Here is a 22,857-nt window from a genome sequence, read left to right on the forward strand (position 1 = left end):
GTTTAATTATTATGGGAAAGATGAAAAAAAAAAAAGAAAAAGTCACGAGTACTTAAACAAATGCATCATGGGAACAGCATGCATAATACTGACAAAATATTTAATTCTGCAAGTATTTTGTGTCCTGATTTTAGTCCTAAAAATTCTCATTTGTATTGCAAAGGTGGTTTACAGTTAAAGCAGGTTTCAGACTAACAGTAATTTACAAATCATGTCAGTCTGTTTTTCTGCTCTCCTGAGGCCTAACTAGTCGTTGAAGACTGCACTTTATTTTGATTTGCTCAGAGCGGAGCTGACCAATCAGCTCGTTTTAGACAAATACAAATAAACCAGCACACTTTCATCTGCTACAGTGGAGAAAATCAGCTTTGAAGCAGATTACTAGCTGCTATTTTTCAGATTGCGTCTGCTACTTTATTGATTTCTTGAAAGATTTTGCTGAAATGTTTTACTACCCAACAGTTTTAAAGCGTCATACAGGATGTTTCTCTACAATCTGGTGAGTACAAAATGTTCCTTGACTATTTTTAATCGTAGAGAAATTAGTGTTTCTGTCACTGAGGTGCGAGGGAAGAAGTATTCAGACATTTTGTTGATATGAACTAACTATACCACTTAAAACTTAAAAACTTAAAAATGCTCTTGGAGACTCATTTTCAACTCGGTCTGGAAGTTGGTCTTATGTAAATTTTTTCAACTACATTTTGAGTCTATCATCCTCCTAAATGTCTCCATTTTTTTGCTTCATATTCAAAAACATCTTTAATTTAAAAGCAAGCTCACTTATGTTGAATTTTATGCCAAAACCTTCCTTTCAATCTCAGTGGACAGGACAATTATCGATAAAGTGGTCAAACACCTTAATGATTTAAGACTGACCACAGAGATTAATGTTTGCTTAGGTTTGTTGACGTATTTTTAAGAAGTGAAACTTAGATTAGTAAAACAATATCCAACTATTTTTAATACATATTTTTAATATTGTCTTACATTTAAAACCTAAATTTCAGATTCTCCCCCCACACACTTGTGGACACAATTAGAGCTTAAATGAAAAATTTAATGGATGAAAACAAAAAGCCCAGAGAGCAGGTGCATCAGAGGCAAAGACAACAAATGTCTGGCTGCATAAATACTGCAGTCAAAACAAAACATGTCTGAGCCTTTCAAGACCCCTTTTCAAAAGACTGCAGCTGTGAAGGTGAGGTCAAAGGTCAGATGGTTGACAAAAAGGAAGAGAAAAAAAAATCCCGCTTGACTTTGTGGCTGCATGTTACTGTGAAATTAGTTTAATTTATGCATTTTTCCCGTTCAAATTTGGTCTATTGACATGTCTACTTGCACTGTCAGAGTAATAAGTCATAATTAAAAAAACAACAAACAAAACACCAACTGTGCTATAAAAATGCTATTAAAAATTTGAGCGACATTAAAGTACTTCAGTGAAAGTGCTAAAATAAATTACTATCATTTTCAGCCTGCAAGATTTTTTTTTTCTCCACAATTTTCAGTTTATTCCTAATTTGGCTTTGATTTGTTGTGGTCCTTCAGTGAGGTAGTAAGTTAGTTTATGATATGAAACAAAAAAATTGTACATCTTAGAGGAACGTGGATGCATTTATCAGTATTTAGCAATGCGACTACAGTCACAAAAGTGTTTGCTTTGTAAACCTGATAAAACTTCTTTGCTGGCTGAAGGCCGCCACACATTATGCCGGTTATTTTCACAAATAATCAATTAATCATTTAGTCTACTAAATGTCAATGAAGCTGTGAAAGAATTTCCACTGGTGACATCTTCAGATCACTTCTTTTGTCCAACCAGCAGTCCAAAATCCAAAGACCCTCATTTAAAAGCAGCAGATCCTCACATATAAGTTGCTGGAACTAACAAGTGGTCGACATTTTTGCTTTTTTTTTTTGTTTTTTTTTTAAAAAAACCCTGAAATGATTGATCAATATCAAAGTCAACAAATTATCTTTTCATTGACTAATCCATCAGTCGACTAATATGGCAGCTCTAATTATGCTGTTTGTTTGAGCCCTGGTACAGTTTTAGGGGTTTTAGAAGGCCTCTGAGTAAAATGTGAAAACAGATTTATATTACTGCTCTTTGGCCGTTGCAGGCTGGTTGCCACAAAAGGCATCAGAGTTCCTCGACGGGATTTCCTAAAAGTCAACGTCAAAAGCACCTGGTAAGAAGATATTTTTAGTTGTTGTCACATATTTATAATGTGTACCCTCACACTAAAACTAACGTTCGTACAGCGATGATATCATGAACTACGTGCTGGAGCAGGTCCCTCCTCCTCGGCCTGGTCTGCCTCGGCCTCGCTTCTCGCTCTACCTCTCCTCCCAGCTCCAGTATGGCGTTGTCGTCGTCTACCACAGACAGTGTGTCATTCTCCTGGGTAAGATGCTAATAACAGACTGGAGGAAATGGATGGTGTGAGAAGTGCGTTGGTTCTTGACCTTGACTTTGTGTCCTTCAAGAGGAACTTCAGTCCGTCGTGGGCCAGCTGGTGAAGCAGAGGACATCCGAGAAGATTGATATGGATGACCAGGGCAGGTGAGACCAGCGTGAGACATTTACCTGCACTTAATAGACACAAAAAAATGACTCCCATGTCTTGCTGCTTCGCCTCCTGTTTTCTCTCAGACAAGCTCTGGACCTCCCTGATGCCCTGTCTCTCCTTGAAGAGGCAGAAGGGGCTCTTGATCCTTTATTTGGAGTGATGCAGGATGTCTTACCCAGTCCCAATACACTGATACAGGTAGCCACAAGCAAGGAAAGAATTTTAACATCTGATTAGTACTGATAAAAAAATAAGTGTCCTGTGTCTGTTCTGTCATCTGTCAGATGGGTCAAGAGTACCTGAGAGAAACCTCTCCTGAGCATCCCAAACCGACCAGTCCAGCTGCTGTTGCTGCTGCTGCTGCTGCATTAGAAACTGGTAGGATGGCTTGATGTGCTGCAGAAACAAAAATAACAAAAACTCTTTGAATGATAAATTGCAAACTAATTGATATATGTAAATGTAATGTGACGTAGAAATAGAAAACAAAACCTGTTAAAATGTTATGACATTGAGAAATATTACCATTAATTAATTTATCAAATACACATTCACACATAATGAGGACTGTTGCTGATTTTGTCCCCAATCAATTACACTGAAGGAAGAAAGAAATAATCTTTAAATACAAACAGGAGCAGCAAAACTGTTTCAGTTCACATGTGAGCACCAGACTATACCAAAAATAATGTCAACTCAAGGTCTTCTTATTATGATTTTTCAGTTTTTCCTTTCGATTTACAAATACTTGAAAAGGCTATTTAAAGAATCTGTTCTGGTACAAGAGAATACACAACAATATACGGGTCATGAGAATCGACAGAGCTAATTTTCTCTAAATCCAGGTGGAAATACAGAGCAGCCCATAGCGGACACATGCTGTAGGTCAGGTCAGGGCAGACTGACTTCAACAACATCCACCTAATTGGCAGATGTCGCGGTGCAGGAAGGGTTGTGTTGCCAGATTTCACTCAGCAGAAGAGAACGCTTTTGATGCGGCTTCATTAACTTCATGCTCTCCTGCTGGCTGAGGTTGCCTGTGTAGTTGTTGAAATGGTGGATCTTGATTAATATCATCCATATTGTTCTCCCAGGCATAACTGCATCTCCGGACGCCATTACTCTGAGAGAGACGGACTCTGTTACTATTCCTGCCGCAGAGGTAGTTGCAAGTTAGGGCATTTTCATAACACGTTTCCTGCTGGTTTTCACTTACATCCATCTTGTCCTCTCCTCTCCTCTGTCTTCTTCTCTCTGCTAGTTTGAGGGTGAGGAGCTTGTCGACCAGCATCCAGAGACTCTTGACATCCTCTTGTCCCAAACAGATCAATTTCCAGAAGGTGTGTGGCTTATCCAGGACACGACAGTGACAAAAAGGGATGATAAGAGGTGAAGAAGAAGAAGGGGGAGTTAGTTGTGTTTTTTTTCTTCCATTAACCTCTTCTAACAGAAGACATAGGGATACAGAGAGAGGAAGTGACACGAGAAGAGGAAGAAACGGAGATGGAAAGGGGCCGACGAGAGGCAGACCTGGAGAAAGAGAGGACAAAAGAGCTGACGGGATCCACTATTGAGTAAATTATCCAGATGTACCTGAACACATCAGTACACACACACACACATCAACATGAGCACACAGTGAGTGTGTTTCTATCTGTGTCAGATTACAGCCCACCACTGTCTCTGGTGAAGACGCCATGTTGTCGCCACAGGAAGTGCCAGGCCTGTCCGAGGAGGAGCCTGGCCCCCCTACAGACCAGCTGACCCCCGTCAGACCAGCTGACGTCCAGCTGCCCGTCCTCCCGTCACCACCGTCTGCAGCACAGGAACGAGAAGAACCAGTTCAAGAGGTGCCGTTTTTTTCTTTTGTTTGTTCAAGAAACAGAATGTGTTACCGCTTTCTGAAGGGTAAAAGGTGTTGTCACTTTGAGTTGTGTGTGAAGAGGTTATTCATAAATGTTCTATTGATCAGTTACACATCATGAACAAGAACAACTCTTGGGTTGCCAGGTTTGCCTGAGTCAGTGGTCTTCTAAAGTAACACTTATGTTTTAAAGTCTTAAAAGTGATTATGATGGTCTGAAAATTGATTGAATTAGACTATAAAGTTAACATTACTTTTATGCATTTGTAAGAATTTAAACCTCACAGTTTTGGAGAAAAAATCATAGACTGCAAAATGAAGTTAAAATTGTTTCTGTTTACTTTTTTCGAATATGTTTTAGCGCATGTTCAGTGAGTGTTTAGTATTTGGGTGATGCCTGCTGAAAGATTTGCGTCCGGCTGCATCTTGTGCCGGAAAACGCCTAATTTAGGGTATAGAGGCATTATAGAGTCACATGGGAAGTCAGAAAAACAGAAAGCTGCCATAAAAAGCCACCAGCCAACTCCTGTCATTACCCTGTATTGTTCTGCATTAACATTGAGGGGATCACCAAATCCAGACCGCAGGTTCAGTTTAGCAGTTTTTTGCCAGTATGGATGTGAAATGTGTCTTAAATTGCATTAATATTGGTCTTAAAATGTTTTTAGAAGTCTTGAATTTAACTTGTTGAAACCTGCAGAAACCCTGTAAAATACCAGAAACAAGAGTGTAACAAGGCAAACACTGACGGTCCATACATTCAAACTGCAAGCACAAAAACACTAAGTCACATTGAAGGGCCAGCAGTTTAACCATCTCATAGCCTGTTAAGTCTGCTGTGCTGTTCTGTTTTGTCAATCAAGACTGCTTACAGAAGTCCATCCTCCTCTTTAATACATTGATTGAATGAAATGCTGTCCTGTGGTTAAATGATCTGCCGGAGAGGGGTAAAAAGACAAAGGGAAAAGCCTGGGTAGAGACAAACCAAATGTCTAGCTGAAGGAGGACTTCCTTAACCTGGCAGCCCAAAGGTTATTCTTAATTATAACTCATGTATGAAGCATGAGCATATTATTTACTAACTAACTTATAAACTCATAACAAATGGTGCTTTATTATAAAGAGGCACCCAGGCTACATTTGACAGCTGGAGGAATTCTAATAAATTTACATCCCACACTCCTTCCATTTCCAGGAGGCACCTCTTCCGGAGGTGGAGACCAGGAGGAAGAGGCAGCTGATCTTCTTTGACCCGGAGACTCAGCTCCCCCAGGAGGAGCTGCAGCAGCAGATCGACAACCCTCAGACGGAGACGAGACCTCCACTTCTCCCACCGCCTCCTTCTCAGAGGATGCCAACTGCTGCCGAGGTCCTCAACAACCCCTGCACCTGTCAGTAACCCCAGAATCTTCCTTCTGAAAAATAACAGTTAAAACCTCCGCTTGCTTGCTTGCCCACACTCAGCCAGACTGTTTTCGGTCAGTCTGGCTGAATAAGCTTTGGCCATGTTGAAGTTGTCTGCTGTGAATTACGTGTCACCGAACTCTTTGTACTAATAGCAACAGGCCTCTTCCACAGAGGACCGGTGAGAATAATGAAATGAATGAATTTCGGAGAAGGGAATGAGGATGAGCCACACAGTACTCAGAAAACATGAGAGAAAACACCAGTGCAGGTGGTCTGCGGGCGTGTTGGGGCTTCATACTGCAGATCTGGGACTGTGGTAAAGACATTTTTGAAGACAGACCTAATATTTATTCATGTTTTGACTCATGGAAAAAAACTGCTGACAAATAGCATCACACTTTGGGACTAGAGCATATCTACAGCAATGCTAATAGCTAACTAAATGTTATCTGTGGAGATTACTAATTAGCAGCCTACTCAACAGAAAATACAGAGAAGAATGTAATTAGGCAGCATAAGAAAAATATGGATTTGACAGCTCTGATGATGGCACTAGCTGAAAGATTACTAAACTTATTACAGTTCATCCTGAGACATCCTGACATGAATGTTTGTAAACCAAACTTCATGGCAGCCCAGCTAATAGCTGTTGAGACATTTCAGTTTGAACCACAGCAGCTAACAGACAGATTGACATTGCCATCTGTAGAGCAGCTAGCATGGCTAAAAATAAACATCAAAATGTTGTCAGATTCATTGTGATTACATCGTGTTATTACTGTAAACAAATAAAACCATAGCTGACAGTGGCACCAGCTTTAAAATGAGTATGAATATAAGCTCAGTGGTATTTTTTTCAGTAGTGGTCTCATCAAATTCAGTTATTTACTGAAGTAAAGTGTAACACATGTCACCTTTACTTCCAGTTTTCTATCTACTGCTATTTTTAGGGATGTGACTCAGATAACCTTTTCAAAAATAAATCTCAGAGCTATTTTTTCTCCCTCCTGTAGCCTTGCTGGATGAGGTGCTGTCTCTATGGAGACAGGCTGCGGCCGTGACGCCTCTCCCAGGCTTGGACCTGCAGGTTGGTGAGAGAGGGCCTGAGTCCACCGAGTCTGAAAAGGAAAGCGAGCGCGAGATGATCGAGGAGGCCGCAAGAGAGGAGGAGAGATTTGAGGTCGGCTATAAGGGAGTGTAGAAGAACTTTTGTTTGTCTTTGTGACTTGGGGTCCGGACATCTGTCAGATCTTGTCATGCAATGAGAACTGAAAAACAAGATGGAAAACTAATCATGTGTGTCTGTGCGTGAATGCAGGTCCCCAGAGATTTGGCAGAATCTGAGATGTTTGATATTTCAGGTAAATCTTGTTTAAATAAACATGACGCTGCATTGTGTGGATGGTGGATTTAAACAAGCTCACTAGGGGCAGCTTGTTTGGTGTTATAACTGGGGGTGAAATTATTATGCTTAGTGTGTTTCCACTGTATTGCATCCAGCACAGGCTTGTGTCTTCCCTGGGGGTTAGGCTGAGGTCAGAGGTTGGGGTTAGGCATGTATCACTTATGGTTAGGGGTTGGGACAAGCCTCCAGGGAATGAATATAAGCTAATGTTCTCAAGTGTGTGTGTGTGTGTGTGCGTGCTTGTGTGTCCAGGCCCCAGTTCACTGACACTGCAGGGCTCCGATCAAAGGGAGGTGTCTCGAGAGATCTCCCCCATGTACACACCCGAGAGGGAAAGGTTGGTAACAAAGGAAGATGTGTGAAGTGTGTGAGTGCAATCATGCTTACGTTCATGTGCGTGTGTTTGTTTGTTGGCAGGTCCCCTGTCTCCAGGTCTGTTTCTACACTGCAGGACATCCCCGAGGCATTGGACGAGTTGCCAGAAAGAGCTGCAGAGTCTCCTGGGTAATGCCAGTAAAGGCAACACCATTACTAACCAATGGAAACTCCCAGTCTTTGATCCGGTATGGAGATGAGAATACAATGATGTGTGTGTGTGTGTGTGTAGGCTGCAGCCAGAGTTGGATAAGCAGGAAGTGGCACCTGTGCTTTTTCAGTCTCTCCTGCCGCCGGAGGCCAACCGCAGAACTGTCAGCAGCATTTTTCAGAGGCTGCTGGGTAGGTTTCAGTTGTCATCCAGTCGTTCCCCTTATTCATGTTGAAAGCTGGAGGATCAACAGTGGAGGAAGCTCTTTAATCAATATGTGGTCGGTGCGTTATGAGATCTGATTTTCAGTTTGGAAGTTGCTGGCATCTGTGTGACTGGGACCAATGACACACCAAGGGTGTAGTATATAGAAAAATAATTTAAAATATTGATAATTGAACTGCTGGGTATTGTTGTCTATATGTAATCTCGATCCTTTTGTGTTCATCTGATTCTCTCATCACATAGTGGATGTTTTAAACTCGGTCTATATGTGCCTTTATTGTAGAGAATCTATCAGCCAGGAAGTTAAGTGTGGAGCAGGACGAGCCTTATGGTGACATATCGATTTTACTTGGACCCAACTACGACGAGGTGTTCTTGGCTTTGTGACGGTCACCCGAGTCCCGCCCGACCCTGAGCCTCCAACACAAACAGCACCGTTCTGTCTCAGTTAAGACTGTTTGGCTGTTTCTGATGTTTTCTGTGCTCACACCGAACAAGCTGATACAAAGTATTCACAGTGATCAAATGTTTTGTCACTGATCTCTTCATAAGACTTGTTGTTGGTGTGTCTTGTCTTGACCTGTTTGAGATTATTCAGGTTTTTAAAACACTTCACGTCCCGTTTTAAGTAGATGAATTTCCAAAAGCGTGGTTTCACATCATTCGTCCCTTTTGCCACGGTGACCAACTTTATCAACCAGCTTTATGAGATTTGAATATAACTGTTTTTACTGTTAACCTTTTTTTTACTGAAATTTGCACCTCTTCTGTTCGAGCAAAGTGTCCCTTTGAGCTACAAAATAAAAGTTTTATTAGAGCCGTGTCAGTTATTTATGTAAAGAAAGCACGCACTGTATATTGAAAGGTATGTGCAGCATGCAGGGCAGGACAGGTGTGGCAAAACATATCGCAGGGGTTAAGGAGGTGCAAGGAGGAGAGTAAGTAAGTTGAGTGAAACTGGATCTCCCCTCCGACACCCCCACCCGCCCACCCCTGGCCACATCTTGATTCTCCTCTAAAGACTTTCTCAGGGGGCTGTGACCAAAGTTTATTATTAGCATCTGTCTCAGCTCTCTCTTTCTCACTCTGTCCTCCTCTTCCTCCTTCGTCTCGTTTCTGTCTGTCACTTTCTGTTTTTGTCTTGTGCTTCAGCTCCTTTGTTCACTTTCTGCAGAGTTTGATGTTTACTTTTTTTTTATCCTTCTAAAGGTTTTTTTTTTCTTTCTGTCGGTTTTGTGTGGCTAGACTGTAGTTGTGTCTCTCCTTCGCTTCTGGTTTCCGCTGACAGCGCTGCAGGCTATTTTTTACTTTGTTACAACCCCATGTCCTCCGGTTTTTCTGTGCCATTGCTTTAATATTCCATTGTCCTGTCCTCTGTCCTCTTTTTCTCCCCTGAACTCCTCCTGGTCTAGTTTCTCTGCTGCTGCTGCTGCTTCACCTGCCTTCATCTTCCATCATCTTGCCTTCCACTCGAGCTCCTCTGTGAGCGTCTCACTGCTGCACGATGGGAAAGACAGAGCTGTACTCTCTCTATAAGGGTTTTCTCGACTGTATCTGTATCTGCCTCTCTGTGAGTACTTTCTGTGTATGTTCTTGTTTCTGTTTCCTACTATAAATAATCATCACCTCTGCATCACAGATGACTTGTGACCTGAAATGATTTGCTTATCTATGTGGTCATTTTCTCTCTTAAGCTCCTCAGTAGTCTAATAACTGATCCCATGCAGACTGTGTGTTTGTATGTGTCCCTTGCTTGTCTATTACATGTCCTGCAGTAAATGTCTCCTCAGCACATGCTGGGCTTCTCATATTAATAACAGCCTCAGAATGTGGATGGAAATAGAGCCTCGGCTCCTCCAAAGAGGCCAGAAGTCATTTGACATTTCTTATTAACCTCCTTTAGACGAAGCTCAGGTCACCAGGATCTGATCAACCTTATTGTGTATAAGATCGCATTCGGGAGCGTTTGTTTTTGCTCATTACATCTCATTTAGAGAATGTTAACTTTTAAAGAAATACATGAACTAAAATGCCTTTCAGTCTGAATGCATGTGTGAATGCATCAGTCATAGCCAGGGGTAAATCCAGCTGATGACCTTTGCCCTTTAGGACCCAGAGGTCAGATGTCACTCCATCTTTAGTTGGACAGTGAAGAAAGGGACAGTGGGGTTAAGGTCTGGCATAAATTTGCTTGTCTTTGTCTCCAGCGACGCAGCGATGAGGCTGCAGATGACACTGAGAGGGACACTGAGAATGGCCACCTCATCTACAAAAGTGGGGACGTTCTTGAAGACCGATGTAGGTATCGGTTCAGTTTGAAGTGTTGACAGCCTTCGTACTGTAAAGATGCTCTGGTTTTAATTTCACCTCAATCTGCCTTACAGATGAGATAGTGGACACGTTAGGCGAGGGAACGTTTGGGAAGGTCGTTCAATGTTTGGACCACAGCAGGTAAACAGGAGTCATCTGATAATGAAAACTGGTCCAACACGCGACACGTGAAGCATTTCTTACTTTTAAACACAATCTTTTAACACACAGAGGAGGAAGAAGAATTGCCCTGAAGATCATTAAAAATTTGGAGAAATACAGAGAAGCAGCCAAACTGGAAATCAATGTGCTGGAGAAGATCAGCGAGCGAGATCCAGACAACAAACAGTGAGTGATTAAACTGTGATATGTGATGACTCTTTTTCTGTCTTATACATTTCATCTCTGTGTTGTTTCCCACAACAGTCACTGTGTGCAGATGCTGGACTGGTTCAGCTATTACGGCCACATGTGCATCTCTTTTGAGCTGCTGTCTCTCAGCACCTTTGACTTCCTGAAAGCAAACAGCTTCCTGCCTTATCCCATTAAACAGATCCGACACATGGCCCACCAGATTTGTCACGCCGTCAGCTGTGAGTCTAATATGCATCACGTTAAATGCACAACTTTGCTTTTTTTTTCCCTCTTGTGCCTGTGGATGAGTGTCAGTGATGACAGTAAGCCACACAGCTGTCACACTGAGGCAGCTGTGAACACGCCAGGTAGATATTTAGAGGCTGACTGTTACCTGGAGATGATATGAAGGTTCCTCATTTACACTCTGATACAAAAACATTTCTGTCCAGGCGTTTTGTGGGGTCTGCCTGATCTTTCCTGGCCCTGGGGTCATGGAGGAGCAGGTTCTGCAGCTGGTGCTGAGAAAAACAGCAAATTTATTAAGGATTATAACTTATTAGTAAGACTATATTATAAATAACTCAATTGTTAAAGATGCCCTCCATACGTGGATTAAGGCTTACGTAAAATAAAACTTAAAGTCCTTGGCACTTATTCTCTTATCCCTCATTGATAATTCTAGAATATATGATTTAGATTTAGGCTTTAGGTTTCCACGTCACACAGGATTGGCTTCCAAACTATTGATGATGTCACAAATCCTGTGTGAAGGATACGGCTCTAAAAATCTGATTTATATTGAGCACAAAGACAATTTAGCAATGAATGTGAAAACAGCCGTAAAGTATCATACATACCTTCACACAAATGTCACTCCACACAGTGAAGCTCAAACTTTCAGCTACAGGGAACAGAAAGAAACATTTTTGACAGGAAGGGAACCTTAATTATCACTTATGACACATAAATAGAAATCTTGTGTTGTTGGGTTGCTATGCAGATGGGAATACCATTAAAACTACAAAACTTTGAAACACAGCACACGCTGATGGATTCCAGAGTTTTTAACAAAGCTAACTTTTCAGCAGACAAACTGGCATCATTGGGTTTTTTATAACTTTCCACTGTATTTTCCACTGACGCTTACCCCTTCCATACACACACACACAGATGTATCAGGATGTTTAACTGTTGAACCAACAGAAAACAGACAGACGAGGGCGTTGGCTCTCTCCTGATGAATCTTGATGCACTCTCGCCTCCTCTCCCCTCCTCCCTCTGTCTCCACTGCAGTTCTCCATGACAACAAGCTGACTCACACTGACCTGAAGCCTGAGAACATCCTCTTTGTCAACTCAGACTACTCCCTCATATACAACGCTGAGAAGGTTAGAAACAACTTCGGGTGTGTGGGTTGGGACCTTGAAGACAATCGAGAATAAATAAGATTAATGCAGGATTGATGCAGGCGGAACAACCTGGGGGACTGCTTCATGGTTGCCCATTTGGATGCAGATTTTTGCTCGGTAGAACCTGTGAACCACCGGCATGTGTTCCCTTTAGGCACAGATATTCATCCATGAGGACTGTGGGTTTGCTGACCTCAGTAGAACAAGTGGCATCTTTGAAAATGGGTCTTATTTTCTCAGCTCTGGCCCTCATTCCCATAGGTTTTCATTATATTGTGCTTATAGGTAAGATCTGTGAAAGCTGCAATATCCTCAAGTCAGCAAAATTGAGCAAACAACAGAAAGCAACAAAACCCCAGTTTAAATAAATTTATTTAGAATAGAAAGCAAAGGCGTTAATCTTCTCATTGAGAGTTAGGTGAGAAAGTTGATACCACTCTCATGTCAGTAGGGTTAATACAAAACAGGCAGCAGCTGTTAGCTTAGCTTAGCATAGCATAAAGGCCAAAAGCAGGGAAAAGAGCTAGCCTGCGTCTGTCCAGATGTTACAAACCCACCTACTAGCTCCTCTTAACATTGGTAATTAACTTTTTATATAAGCAAAGCAAATTTTCGCCAAGTGTCATTAGCACAAATTTGACTGCTTGCACAATCTGTGTTAATTAACCCCAAACAGCCTGTACAGATGTTAGCTTCGTCGCCTCAGTTTGCATTGTTGCATTGTTTACAGCCTGTTTGACTCGCTGTTTATGTTTCTTGCACTATGAGACTTTGTGATAGTGCTGTTGCTGCACTCACAAACCTCAGCAAACACGTTGTTGGCTACAGTGTTCATCATAAGCGATGGAAATGATATCCGAAATCATTACAATAAGACCAGTTTTCCAATTAGTTGTCTAATAGATGATGTGGTTAAGTTTGCTCCGTTTGTCTTCTTCAGAAGTGCAATGAGAGGAGAGTCAATGACACCACAGTGCGGCTTGTCGACTTTGGCAGCGCCACCTTTGACCACGAACACCACTCCGCCATCATCTCCACACGTCACTACCGAGCTCCAGAGGTCATACTGGGTAAGAGGTGTTGATTTAGACCGGGGAGTAACCAGGAGACGTCAGGCCTGTCGACTTGTTTCTGAAGGTTGTGTCCCTCCTCTCTCTCGCTCTCTCACAGAGTTGGGTTGGAGTCACCCTTGTGATGTGTGGAGCATCGGCTGCATCCTGTTTGAATACTACGAAGGCTTCACGCTCTACCAGGTCACATGTGTGTTTCTTCTGCTTCCATGCTTAAAATAAAGTTGTGATTCTGATCTCTTTGACCAATGACATCTGTGTTGACTCACAGACTCATGACAATAAGGAGCATCTTGCCATGATGGAGAGAATACAGGGACCAATTCCTCAGAGAATGATCCAAAGGAGCAGGTAACACTGTTACTCACACATGCAAATAAACTCATGAACTCTATCTGATAAAACATTTTTTTCTCTGCACAGAAAGCAGAAGTATTTCCACCGTGGGCGTCTTGACTGGAGCGAGTCCTCCAAGGCCGGACGCTACGTGAAAGCCAAGTACAAACCATTAAGGGTGAGCTGAGGCCTGTTCACATTTTTAAACATGTGCCAAGTATATTAACTCCCCCACATAACATTTTTCTTTCCCAATCTGTGATTTTTTTTTTTTTTTATTCCCAGGAGTATTTGTTATCACAAGGGACGGAGCACCACCACTTTTTTAATCTCTTGGAGAGGATGCTGGAGTACGAGCCGTCAAAGCGCATCTCTCTTTCCTCTGCTCTCTGCCATCCCTTCTTCCTGCCCCTCCATCATCCCAGAAGGAGTCAAATGTGGAGGAACAGCTGTGATATTAGCAGATGACCCTGAAGAGCTACCTGACCCTATGAGGACCATACCAGTGTGTTTGCAAGTTTTAGTTCCTCAGCTACGAACCATGTACACTTTACGGTGCATTTCAGTCAGGATGGACTAACTGAAAGAAGGGCAAAAGGAGATATCAGGAAATACATGGGGTTTATACAGATGCAGGTGGTGAACAGGTGAAAAACAGAATAGCTGATGATCTGGAGGGACAGGTGGCTCTGATGAAACTGGAAGTGATGGGGGTTGACGTGGGTCGTGTCACTGAGATGCTGAAGTGACATGTGACAGCAGCAGAGAAAGGAGGATTTGTTTGACACCAAGCAGATGATTGGGTTACAGGGGTAACTTCAGGGAAAGCGTAAGCACCATCGATCACTCAAGCTAAATAACTAGAGTAAAGCACAATACTGATCTCTTTTCTTTAATTTATTTATCCCCAGTAGTTTCAGAGTAACAGAAATGTTCATTTGGCCACCTAGTGAATGTAAGTCCAGTATTCACTCTATTGTAGCTCTGGTTTTGGTCTCACCACTCCTGAGGGAAATATGTGGCTCTTTAGATGTTAAACGTACCATTATATTCAGCGGCAAGTCTTTAACAGAGCATTTTTTAAGAGTTGAAATGGTCCTGGTGAGCGTGGCGAGGCTGAACCAGAAACAGTTTAGTGTGAGCTGGAAAGCAGTGAAACTCTGTGGAGCTGAGAGGAAGCACAGAGTCACAGAGACGATTTCTTTGGCTTTTATGACTGACCCTTTCACGTAGAAGATGATGCATTGTTAATGTAAAATAATGACTATAGATGATTTGAGTGGTATGCATAATTGAAATTCTGCTAAGCATCATTGCATTTTAACAGACACTATTGCAACTTACAATTTTCCTACATTTTCAAGCAGAACAACCACTGATTGAAAATCATTTAGCGGACTCTAAGAACCTGCTTTAATTTTGCATTGCACTGTAATGAGTGCAGGTTGATTTAAAAAGTGTTTCATCAGAAGAATAATGTATCTGAAAACATGACTTCTTCAAGTTTCATCAATCTGCTATCAGATCAGATACCTGAAACTGCAGACAAATCCGTCAGTACGGCTTTCAAAGTGGTTAACTGATAAAGTCAACAAATGTGGATGTGAGAAAATGGGCTAAAACATGCAAAAACACTGAGCATTGTCTTTTAAACACCGATCAGAACATGGAAGTAGATCAAGGATGCTCCAAATGCTAAAAATGAAGAAAACCTTATCTCTAAAATTTAGAAGATATAGACACAAAAAGCCTAAACTATGTGATCCTTTTAGTATCTCTTCAGTTTTATGCTCTCCGTCCCTTTGTGACAATAATTTGTTTGTGTTTTGTACTAAACTTTGTATGTTATGAGTTCTTTAGTTGTTCACAACAGTTTCATCTGTTGTCGTGTTTTGATTGTGGCCTCTCAGCTCATCACCCATTTGTACGCACACACACAAACACACACACACAGTCATCGCGTAACTGCCGTTTTACCGGCAGTCATCATTCGGTATCTTGATTGAGTGTAGCTCAGCAGAGAGTATGGTCACAAAGATGAGTGAGCGTGCACACTTGCCAGTTTTCCTCTTCTGCCTTGGCCGAGCTGAGAGACGTATTGTCAGTGTGTGTGTGTGTGTGTGACTGAGTGAGACCTTATTTCTGAAGTGGGTATGTGTGTGTTTGTTTGGGAGGTTGTGTGTACTTGAATGTATTAGTGAGCCTGTGTATAAGTGTGTATGTGTGTGTGTGATTTGCTTCCAAAGCCAAAATTAAAGGAGACATTTTTACATGGAGACTCGATGAAGAAAATCAGTGTACCTTAGCATGTAGAACTGATCCCATTTCTCGCTGTTTCTCAAAACATAGCTTTGTTTTATTAACTCATATTTAACTGTTATAACACTCTTAAGTTTTCATATTTTATGAGCAGGAGGAGATTCACAACAGGTTGGGTTCTATACAGCATGATTTTCAAGAAAACGATCAATAGTATACAGGCATTTCCTATTATACTTAGAATGGTCTTTACCACAAAGACATTTATGCAGAATGTTTTTTAATTTTTTAGATTTATTTTACCGTGTTCAAATCTCGGGACTTAACATGCTTAAGAAAAACAAGCTGGATGGCCAACGTGCCACTGAGGATGTAATTCATGACTGTTTGAGCGAGAGTCAGTGTGGAAACTCTTAACACTAAATGACCAGTCGTGTAACTTCATCACTCATTCAGTAAATCAGGGACAGATGTTTCATATTTGTAGGTCCAGTCAAAAACAGCTGCACTATGTCAAATCTGTGTGTCAGAAGAATGTAAACATCTTATTCATCCTCACCCTGTCTAATTAAGGTCATCACGACAAGACTTAACAGGCAAAAACAGGGACGCCTGGCTCAAAACAACCTGCAGCATCAGTATGTGGCGACTGGAGGCTGAGGCCTTGACTGAATATATTGAACAGGTGGTTTAAAGTGGACATGCTGAGACCGTCCCACGGGACACAGTGTCAGCATCTGCTCCGACCTTAGACCAACAGGACTGTGGAATCTGTGGGCCAAAACGTTTCTTTATAAATCACTCTTGTCGTTTACTGTTCTCTGCAATGGACAAAAAATAACTGCAGTGAGTTAGTTTTTTCAGATTCATTCATATGAATTATCTGCAAACTAAAATTACACAACTCCAGCATGGCCCTACATTAATGTGAATAAAAACTGCTCACACAGCACTAAAATTGAAGAGTCTCTTTTAACTCCTCTGTTTAAATAAAATAAAATTTAAATGCGTATTCATAACGTTCCCATAGCACAAGAGCGAATCCCCTGATGCTCACACTGGCTTTGTTTAAAGCGACATGTTCTAGTGTTTGTATGTATTTAGGTCATTATGCTAATATGTTTCTGTGTAGTTGTGACGACATACATATTTAGTATTTTTTTTTTAATTCATATTAAATTAGTACTTAGCTCACCTTTTGTTGCTCCAGAAGACACGCCCCTCATGAGTTCATGCATGGGAACGTGTGTGAGTGTGTGTGTGTTGGTGCTGGTATCAGTGACTGCCTTTCACGTGTTTGACACTGATCCACCCGAGAATCCCTTAAGTGGTTCTTTATGGTGGGCTTGCATGGACGCTCTGGTTCACACACACACACACACACACACACACACAACTCAACACTATACAGTGGATCTGACCACATATGTATTGCTTGTCAAAAAGAAGCTTGATTGTGAATTTGCAGCAGTTACTGGGCTTGTAGTTTGTTTGTTTTTTAAATGATCCAGCTTAGCATGATGCAGTAAACTGGAGAATAACAAAATATTTTCTCCCTTTTCCTGTATGTGACCCATACCTGCTGACACAAGTCCAACTCAACTTCCCTCCCTTCAGTTGTAAATGCCTGCACCTCAGATGCAGTAAACTGATCCCAGGTCTGTCTCTGTGAAGGAGCTCGAGGAGGCGTGGCTCTTCCTGGTGATCCTGTTAAAGGATTAAAGCCTCCTCAGCTGTCAGAAACTGAAGCGTTCTGGGCGGCGGCGGCAAAGAATCGAAGGGACACAAGGGTTTGTTAAAGTGTTCACAAGGCATGTATGTGTGTGTGTAAGCGATTTCACTGCCAAGCGGGGCAGCCGAGAAGTTCATAGAGCGCGAAACTTACTGTGGGGTGTTGTTCAAAGATATTTAGTCATTAAAAATGTACCAAAAGGAAATCAGAGACAAATTCTGTGAATATAAATGGTTGTCACTCTATTCATCATTATCAGGCATATATAAATATTTCAGGGACAGCATTATAAGGTATTGCAGCTGTAAGCGGAGGCTCACGTCTAAGCAGATGAATGACTGAAATAAATGAATGAAAATATAAACAGGTGTTTATTAGATTGTTATAAATGTTGACAAACAGTATGCTGTACATTAATAAATCCCTTAGAACTCTGACTCAGACTCTCTGGGCCTTCTTTTTTGAGCTTTGCATAAAATATAATAATATAATCTGATGCATTGTGTGTGTGTGTGTGCAGATGAACATGCTGTCTTCTTCAGTACAACACCTTCAGTTAAAATCAGGTAAGCTCTTATTTCTTTTCTCGATCTTTGTCCTGGGTGTTTTTGTTTGGTGGATGAATTGGGATCGATGGAGGAATTTGGTGTCACTTCCTTTTCAGGCAGCTTTTTTGGTCAAGTTTGGCCCATTGATCAATACTTTCCTTTTATCTCTGTGGGACTCAGACGCTGCTGTCTCAGGGCAGACTCTGTCCATCTCCCAGGTGTCTCCTTGTTTCATTTCCTTTCTACAAATCTCTGCTCATCTCTGAATATCCAGTGAACCAAACACTGATTGTTCTCACAGGAATGGGAAAAGGCGGAGGTTTTATCTTGAGGAAAATCTGAGTTACAGACAGAGACAGAGACAGACAAAGGCCAGTGTTTGTTATCTCTGCCCCACATCTTCTCCGATTTTACTGCATTCTGCTCCTGATGAAATAAACCAAATGCAGCTATTGGAGTACTGTAAAAGCACAAATGAGCACGCACAGGAACAAGAATGATGTTAGCATGTGTCACTCAACATGACATCAGCTAAAGTCTCTAAATCCTCATCACAAACACGTGAGTCATCAGGTGCATTCCCTGCCACGGCTAACGAGATTCCCCCCATTAAGCACTTTAAGTGGTAAGCTGTATAGGTGTTGAAGAGTTGGAGCCGGAGGAGAAGAAGAAGCAGACGCTGAAACTTGGACTAGAAAACGGCAATTTTCCTCCTGCAAGAGCCGAAGAGCACAGGCACAATCCTGTGAAGGGTTTTCTTTTGTTTCTTCTTGTTTTCTCTGCTGTGCTTTAAAGCTTTGTTGGATTGCCTGGTTGCAGCAGATGCCATCTGGCTGGAGTTTTATCTGGATTTTGTGCTGTGAGCTTTCGGCCAACTGTGGCCTCTTGCACAGGTAAGAAAACTGTGGACTGGATTAATTTTAGTCTCTTTGAGGTTTCAATATTTCACTTTTAGTACTTCCCCTTCCTTCAGATGACAAACACTTCATCCTCTAGATGACAGATACTTCATCTGCGTGTACAATCTTTGCGCTGTGTGAGAGAGTGTGATTACTAAGTCTGTGTGTCTGAGCCTTGTCTGAATGCTGTCCTTGTCCTTGTCCTGTCTCAGCCTGAGTTATTGCCACCACCAGACATGACACTGTGTGTGTGTGTCTCTTTGTCCTGTCAGAGCAACAAAACATGAGCGAAGGAGAAAATCATTCCATATCCACCCATCATCTGTCAGTGAAGTAGCATTGTGATCATTCCCTCTCATCCTGAGACCTCTGGTGCATCATGGATACTGTAGTGAGAGTGAAGAAGTCCTTGAGGACGCCCATTAGGAAGCTGAGCAGCTGTATGTCGAGGGTGAAGGAGAGGAAGTTGCATGCCAAGTGCATGAACAAGAGGAGCAGAAGAGGAGGAGGAGGAGGAGGCAGGAAGTTGGGGAGGACCCCTCCTCTCCAAACTGCACACCCCAGAGACCCGTCATTCATCCGCTCATACCAGGCAGACCTGGAGAAGGAGAGGCAAGTGGAAGCACAGTGTGGAAACACAACAGGTGGAGATGGAGAAAGTATTCAGAAACATTCACTGAAGTAAAAGTAACAGTACTGCACTGTAAAAACACTTCAAGTTAAAGTCCTGTAGCGAAGTGTTATTTCTGAATCACTTAGCTAAATGTGCTTGAAAGTGCAATGTGTAAAGATGTCTCAACAACTCAGTCAAGGTAGCCTGATATTGTTGTTTGACATAACTTCAGAGCAAACACATGAGAAAAGCTCTGTCCTGAGGCCCAGTCTCGTCACTGATTCTGGGAAAGTGCGAAAATGGCCCCCAAAATGTCACACACATTTAGTCTGTTCCATCACATCCTTTTGATAACTGATGTAATAACTAAGAGTGTTGCAATATACAGGTATTGACAATAACCAAAATTAAATGTTGATGTTATTGTGTCATCAACATCATTAAGTGGAATTGTTGTTTTTGTATGCTGTTTTCTTGGTTTCAGATGCTCTTCCTTTCTCCTCCGACTCATGTTCTGAGTGTAATTCATTTGCAAAAAAACCCCCCAAAAACAAAAAACACCCACAATAAACAAAGCTAAAGATGAATTAGCATTACTTTTTCAAAGCTTCTCACCAATATTGTGAATTTGTACCAATAATCTTGTAGTGAAAATCTGATATTATCCGAGTACTGACTGAAGTAATATTTTTCACTGCTATTCGCTTTGAAAAACTCTGATCTATTTCAAAGCCTCACTCATCAAGATCATCATATTTTTTGTGTGTAAACCCTTCAGTCTTGAAAATAACTGATTAAGATTTTTTTATTTAAAATGTAAACAAAAAAGAAGTTGAGTTGATGCATGGAGATGGAAATACTCAGCAACTGAGTAAATGTATTTTGATACCCTCCATAAATAATTCATAATAGAGCTGTCATGATACTAGATTTTCACTACATCATTATTAAAACAATACTATAAGAAACACTATAATATACAATAGAAACAATATTATAATGCAATTTATAGAAAATGTGATTAAAAAAAAATAACAATTCTACCAGTCAAGTTCATCTTTAACTTTGTTTACTGTGTATTTTGGCTCTTTTAGCAAGTTAATTGCACTCAAAGTACAGGTGTAGGGAGGTGGAGAGAAAGTCTGCAACTGCACAGAGCAGCTACAACCAGATGAACTGATAAACCTAAGATCCATAAGGCCAAATATCTGCACCTGATTATTCAGCCAATACGACTGTATGTGTATTACTAACACAATATTACAACTTAATGTTTTAATATCTGGATTATCATTCACGGCGCATGTTTTTGCTTTGAATTCACATGTTTTCAGTGTGACATTTGTTAGCTGCTGATTCTCACAGCTAAATTCAGTCGAGTCAGTCACCTGTGCCGCTGCAGAGACGTGACCTTGAATGCATCCCGTCTGCATTATGTCAGCTGTGTTTGTGTTCTGCCTTCTGTGTTTGCAGAAAGCTGCGGGAGGCCATGAACGCTCAGAAGAACGCAGAGAGAGCAGCCATGAGAGCTCACTTCAGGAGAAAATATCAGCTGTCTGAGGTCTGTCTCTGACATCTGGTTTTTGAAAATGTTTTCTATGTGAAAAACTGTTTACCAGACACTTGCATTCATTTCTTATTTACAAGTAAATTCCCAAAGTTTTTGACCAGATTTCAAACAAGTTGAAAACGCAGCCTGATTCACAACAAACTGTGTGCTGTTCAGTCTTGAACAGAGTCTCTCTATATTTTCCTAAATTTCCAAACAGAATTGAGATGTTTTTCAGAGTGATGTTCTATCACAAAGTTCAGATGCAGGCATTTGAACCGACACCATGAATTTAGAGGCCTTTGTGGACGCATGTACATCATATTTAAAGTGTTCCTTCTTTGTCAAACCTTCAAAAATCAAACTTTATGCTTGTTCTTTACGGCTGTATTTTTATTTGCTATCCATACTGTATGCTAGCGTAGCATCAAGTTGTTTGTTTTTGCCACATGTTCACCTTTCCAACCCCTCCACTTCGTCTGTTTTTCCTCCACGTTTAGAGCCCCAAGGACACGAACCACTTGAGGTCCGTTGGAGGTAAAGTGTCGCTCCCCCGCGAGCTGTCGAAAATCATTCATCCTGAAACCAAAACCAAGGACAACAGTTTCAACCTGCTGAGCGCCTTCCAAGGCCTCGGCTTCGGCACAGCCGCACTCACAGGGAGGAAACACAGCAAGACGTCCACTCCCACACCGGCCAGGGGGGACTACTGTAAAGTCATGTGATCGATATGTGATCACAGGGATGATCAGTACACCGACATACTGTCACGCTGTCGAACATGACTGCTGCTCGCACACAAAATGTGCTTCAGCATGTTACATCACCAGGGATTATAGTATCAACAGTCAAAACAGAAAAACAGTCCCTGTCAGTGTTTTACTATTGTTAACTGATTAATATTAATGATGCACAAGTTCATGAAAAAACAGCCCCGTTTTCTCTTTGTGACAGTGAATTTGGGTTTTTAATATTTTATCTTAAGAAGTAGAATTTTATGCTGAAGTTTATCAGAGAATTTTAAGTTCAAAATCACCAGATTTTGAGGTGTTATTGTTATTCAGGCTGTCAGACTAGTGTAGGGGAGTAAAAAGTACAACATTTGCCTTTGAGATGGAGTGGAACAGAGGTAAAAGGTTGCATAAAAGGTACTTCAGGTTCGTACTTGAATACAGCGCTTGAGTAAAAGTGTTTTCCACTACTGCCTGTTTCACACACATCACTTTTTCATTTTGTACATAATTTTTGTAGCAATGATAACACAGTCAAACCTGTAAATATAATTAGTTCCCCATCAATAACCTTATCAATAGAGTTAACTTACCGACGATACAGTAATGGTATTGATTGATAAATATGACATTCATAATGAGTCTTCTGTGAAAGGACCAATTACACTTTCATCACATTCAGATCCTCGTTTTGTTTTACTCTAATTCTAATTGTTGTTCTGTAATAATTTTGTTTCGTAGAATCCACAAGCTGTGCTGTAGCCATTTTCTCCTTACAGGACAGTCACGTCTCTGTAAATGAAACTATTATAGATCCAAGTGGGTGATCTATACACAAGTAAGGAACCTCAGGGCAACACATCCATCACATCTCTCTCTCTCTCTCTCTGTCTCTACACACACACACACATGTATATATATATATATATATATGATTAACTGAGAAAACTCTGTACCATGTGTGTATATGGGCCAAACTGTAATTGTACTGTATATGAGCCACATGTTAAACTATTAGTTTACTCTTGTTTTCATTGTGCC

At 41.3% G+C, this 22,857-nt stretch overlaps 2 protein-coding genes across 10 annotated transcripts; both read left to right on the forward strand.

Moving 5' to 3' along the window:
- Positions 1-60: 60 nt before the first annotated feature.
- clk2b (CDC-like kinase 2b) lies at positions 61-17,913 on the forward strand. 9 transcript variants are annotated; one of them, XR_006844397.1, is made up of 19 exons: positions 61-499; positions 2,127-2,195; positions 2,269-2,411; positions 2,494-2,569; positions 2,660-2,774; positions 2,861-2,954; positions 3,671-3,738; positions 3,838-3,916; positions 4,027-4,150; positions 4,240-4,426; positions 5,636-5,831; positions 6,861-7,027; positions 7,166-7,208; positions 7,505-7,589; positions 7,670-7,756; positions 10,211-10,301; positions 10,388-10,454; positions 10,545-10,661; positions 10,867-10,885. XR_006844397.1 is itself a non-coding variant. In XM_046400731.1 (17 exons), the coding sequence occupies exons 1-17, from the start codon at positions 444-446 to the stop codon at positions 8,388-8,390; spliced, it is 1,803 nt and encodes a 600-aa protein (XP_046256687.1). In that variant the 5' UTR covers positions 61-443; the 3' UTR covers positions 8,391-8,820. The 9 variants fall into 9 exon arrangements, 8 of the variants coding, with proteins under 8 accessions (XP_046256687.1, XP_046256688.1, XP_046256695.1 ...); XM_046400731.1 differs by lacking the exons at positions 10,211-10,301; positions 10,388-10,454; positions 10,545-10,661; positions 10,867-10,885 and adding exons at positions 7,860-7,969; positions 8,287-8,820; XM_046400732.1 differs by lacking the exons at positions 10,211-10,301; positions 10,388-10,454; positions 10,545-10,661; positions 10,867-10,885 and adding exons at positions 7,860-8,058; positions 8,287-8,393.
- LOC124065385 (complexin-3-like) lies at positions 17,419-22,810 on the forward strand. Its single transcript, XM_046400744.1, has 5 exons — positions 17,419-17,534; positions 17,997-18,917; positions 19,196-19,535; positions 21,010-21,097; positions 21,586-22,810. The coding sequence occupies exons 3-5, from the start codon at positions 19,303-19,305 to the stop codon at positions 21,808-21,810; spliced, it is 546 nt and encodes a 181-aa protein (XP_046256700.1). The 5' UTR covers positions 17,419-17,534; positions 17,997-18,917; positions 19,196-19,302; the 3' UTR covers positions 21,811-22,810.
- Positions 22,811-22,857: the final 47 nt, after the last annotated feature.

This window comes from Scatophagus argus, chromosome 9, assembly GCF_020382885.2.
Source record: "Scatophagus argus isolate fScaArg1 chromosome 9, fScaArg1.pri, whole genome shotgun sequence".
In the NCBI taxonomy this organism is placed as follows: domain Eukaryota; kingdom Metazoa; phylum Chordata; class Actinopteri; family Scatophagidae; genus Scatophagus; species Scatophagus argus.

Excerpts from the sequence above, each read along its gene's own strand:
- clk2b (XM_046400731.1), top strand. The coding sequence starts at position 444 with ATGTTTTACTACCCAACAGTTTTAAAGCGTCATACAGGATGTTTCTCT. Across the intron at positions 500-2,126 it reads GGATGTTTCTCTACAATCTG|GCTGGTTGCCACAAAAGGCA; the intron begins GTGAGTACAAAA and ends TGGCCGTTGCAG. Across the intron at positions 2,412-2,493 it reads ACAGTGTGTCATTCTCCTGG|AGGAACTTCAGTCCGTCGTG; the intron begins GTAAGATGCTAA and ends GTGTCCTTCAAG.
- LOC124065385 (XM_046400744.1), top strand. The coding sequence starts at position 19,303 with ATGGATACTGTAGTGAGAGTGAAGAAGTCCTTGAGGACGCCCATTAGG. Across the intron at positions 19,536-21,009 it reads GCAGACCTGGAGAAGGAGAG|AAAGCTGCGGGAGGCCATGA; the intron begins GCAAGTGGAAGC and ends CTGTGTTTGCAG. Across the intron at positions 21,098-21,585 it reads GAAAATATCAGCTGTCTGAG|AGCCCCAAGGACACGAACCA; the intron begins GTCTGTCTCTGA and ends CTCCACGTTTAG.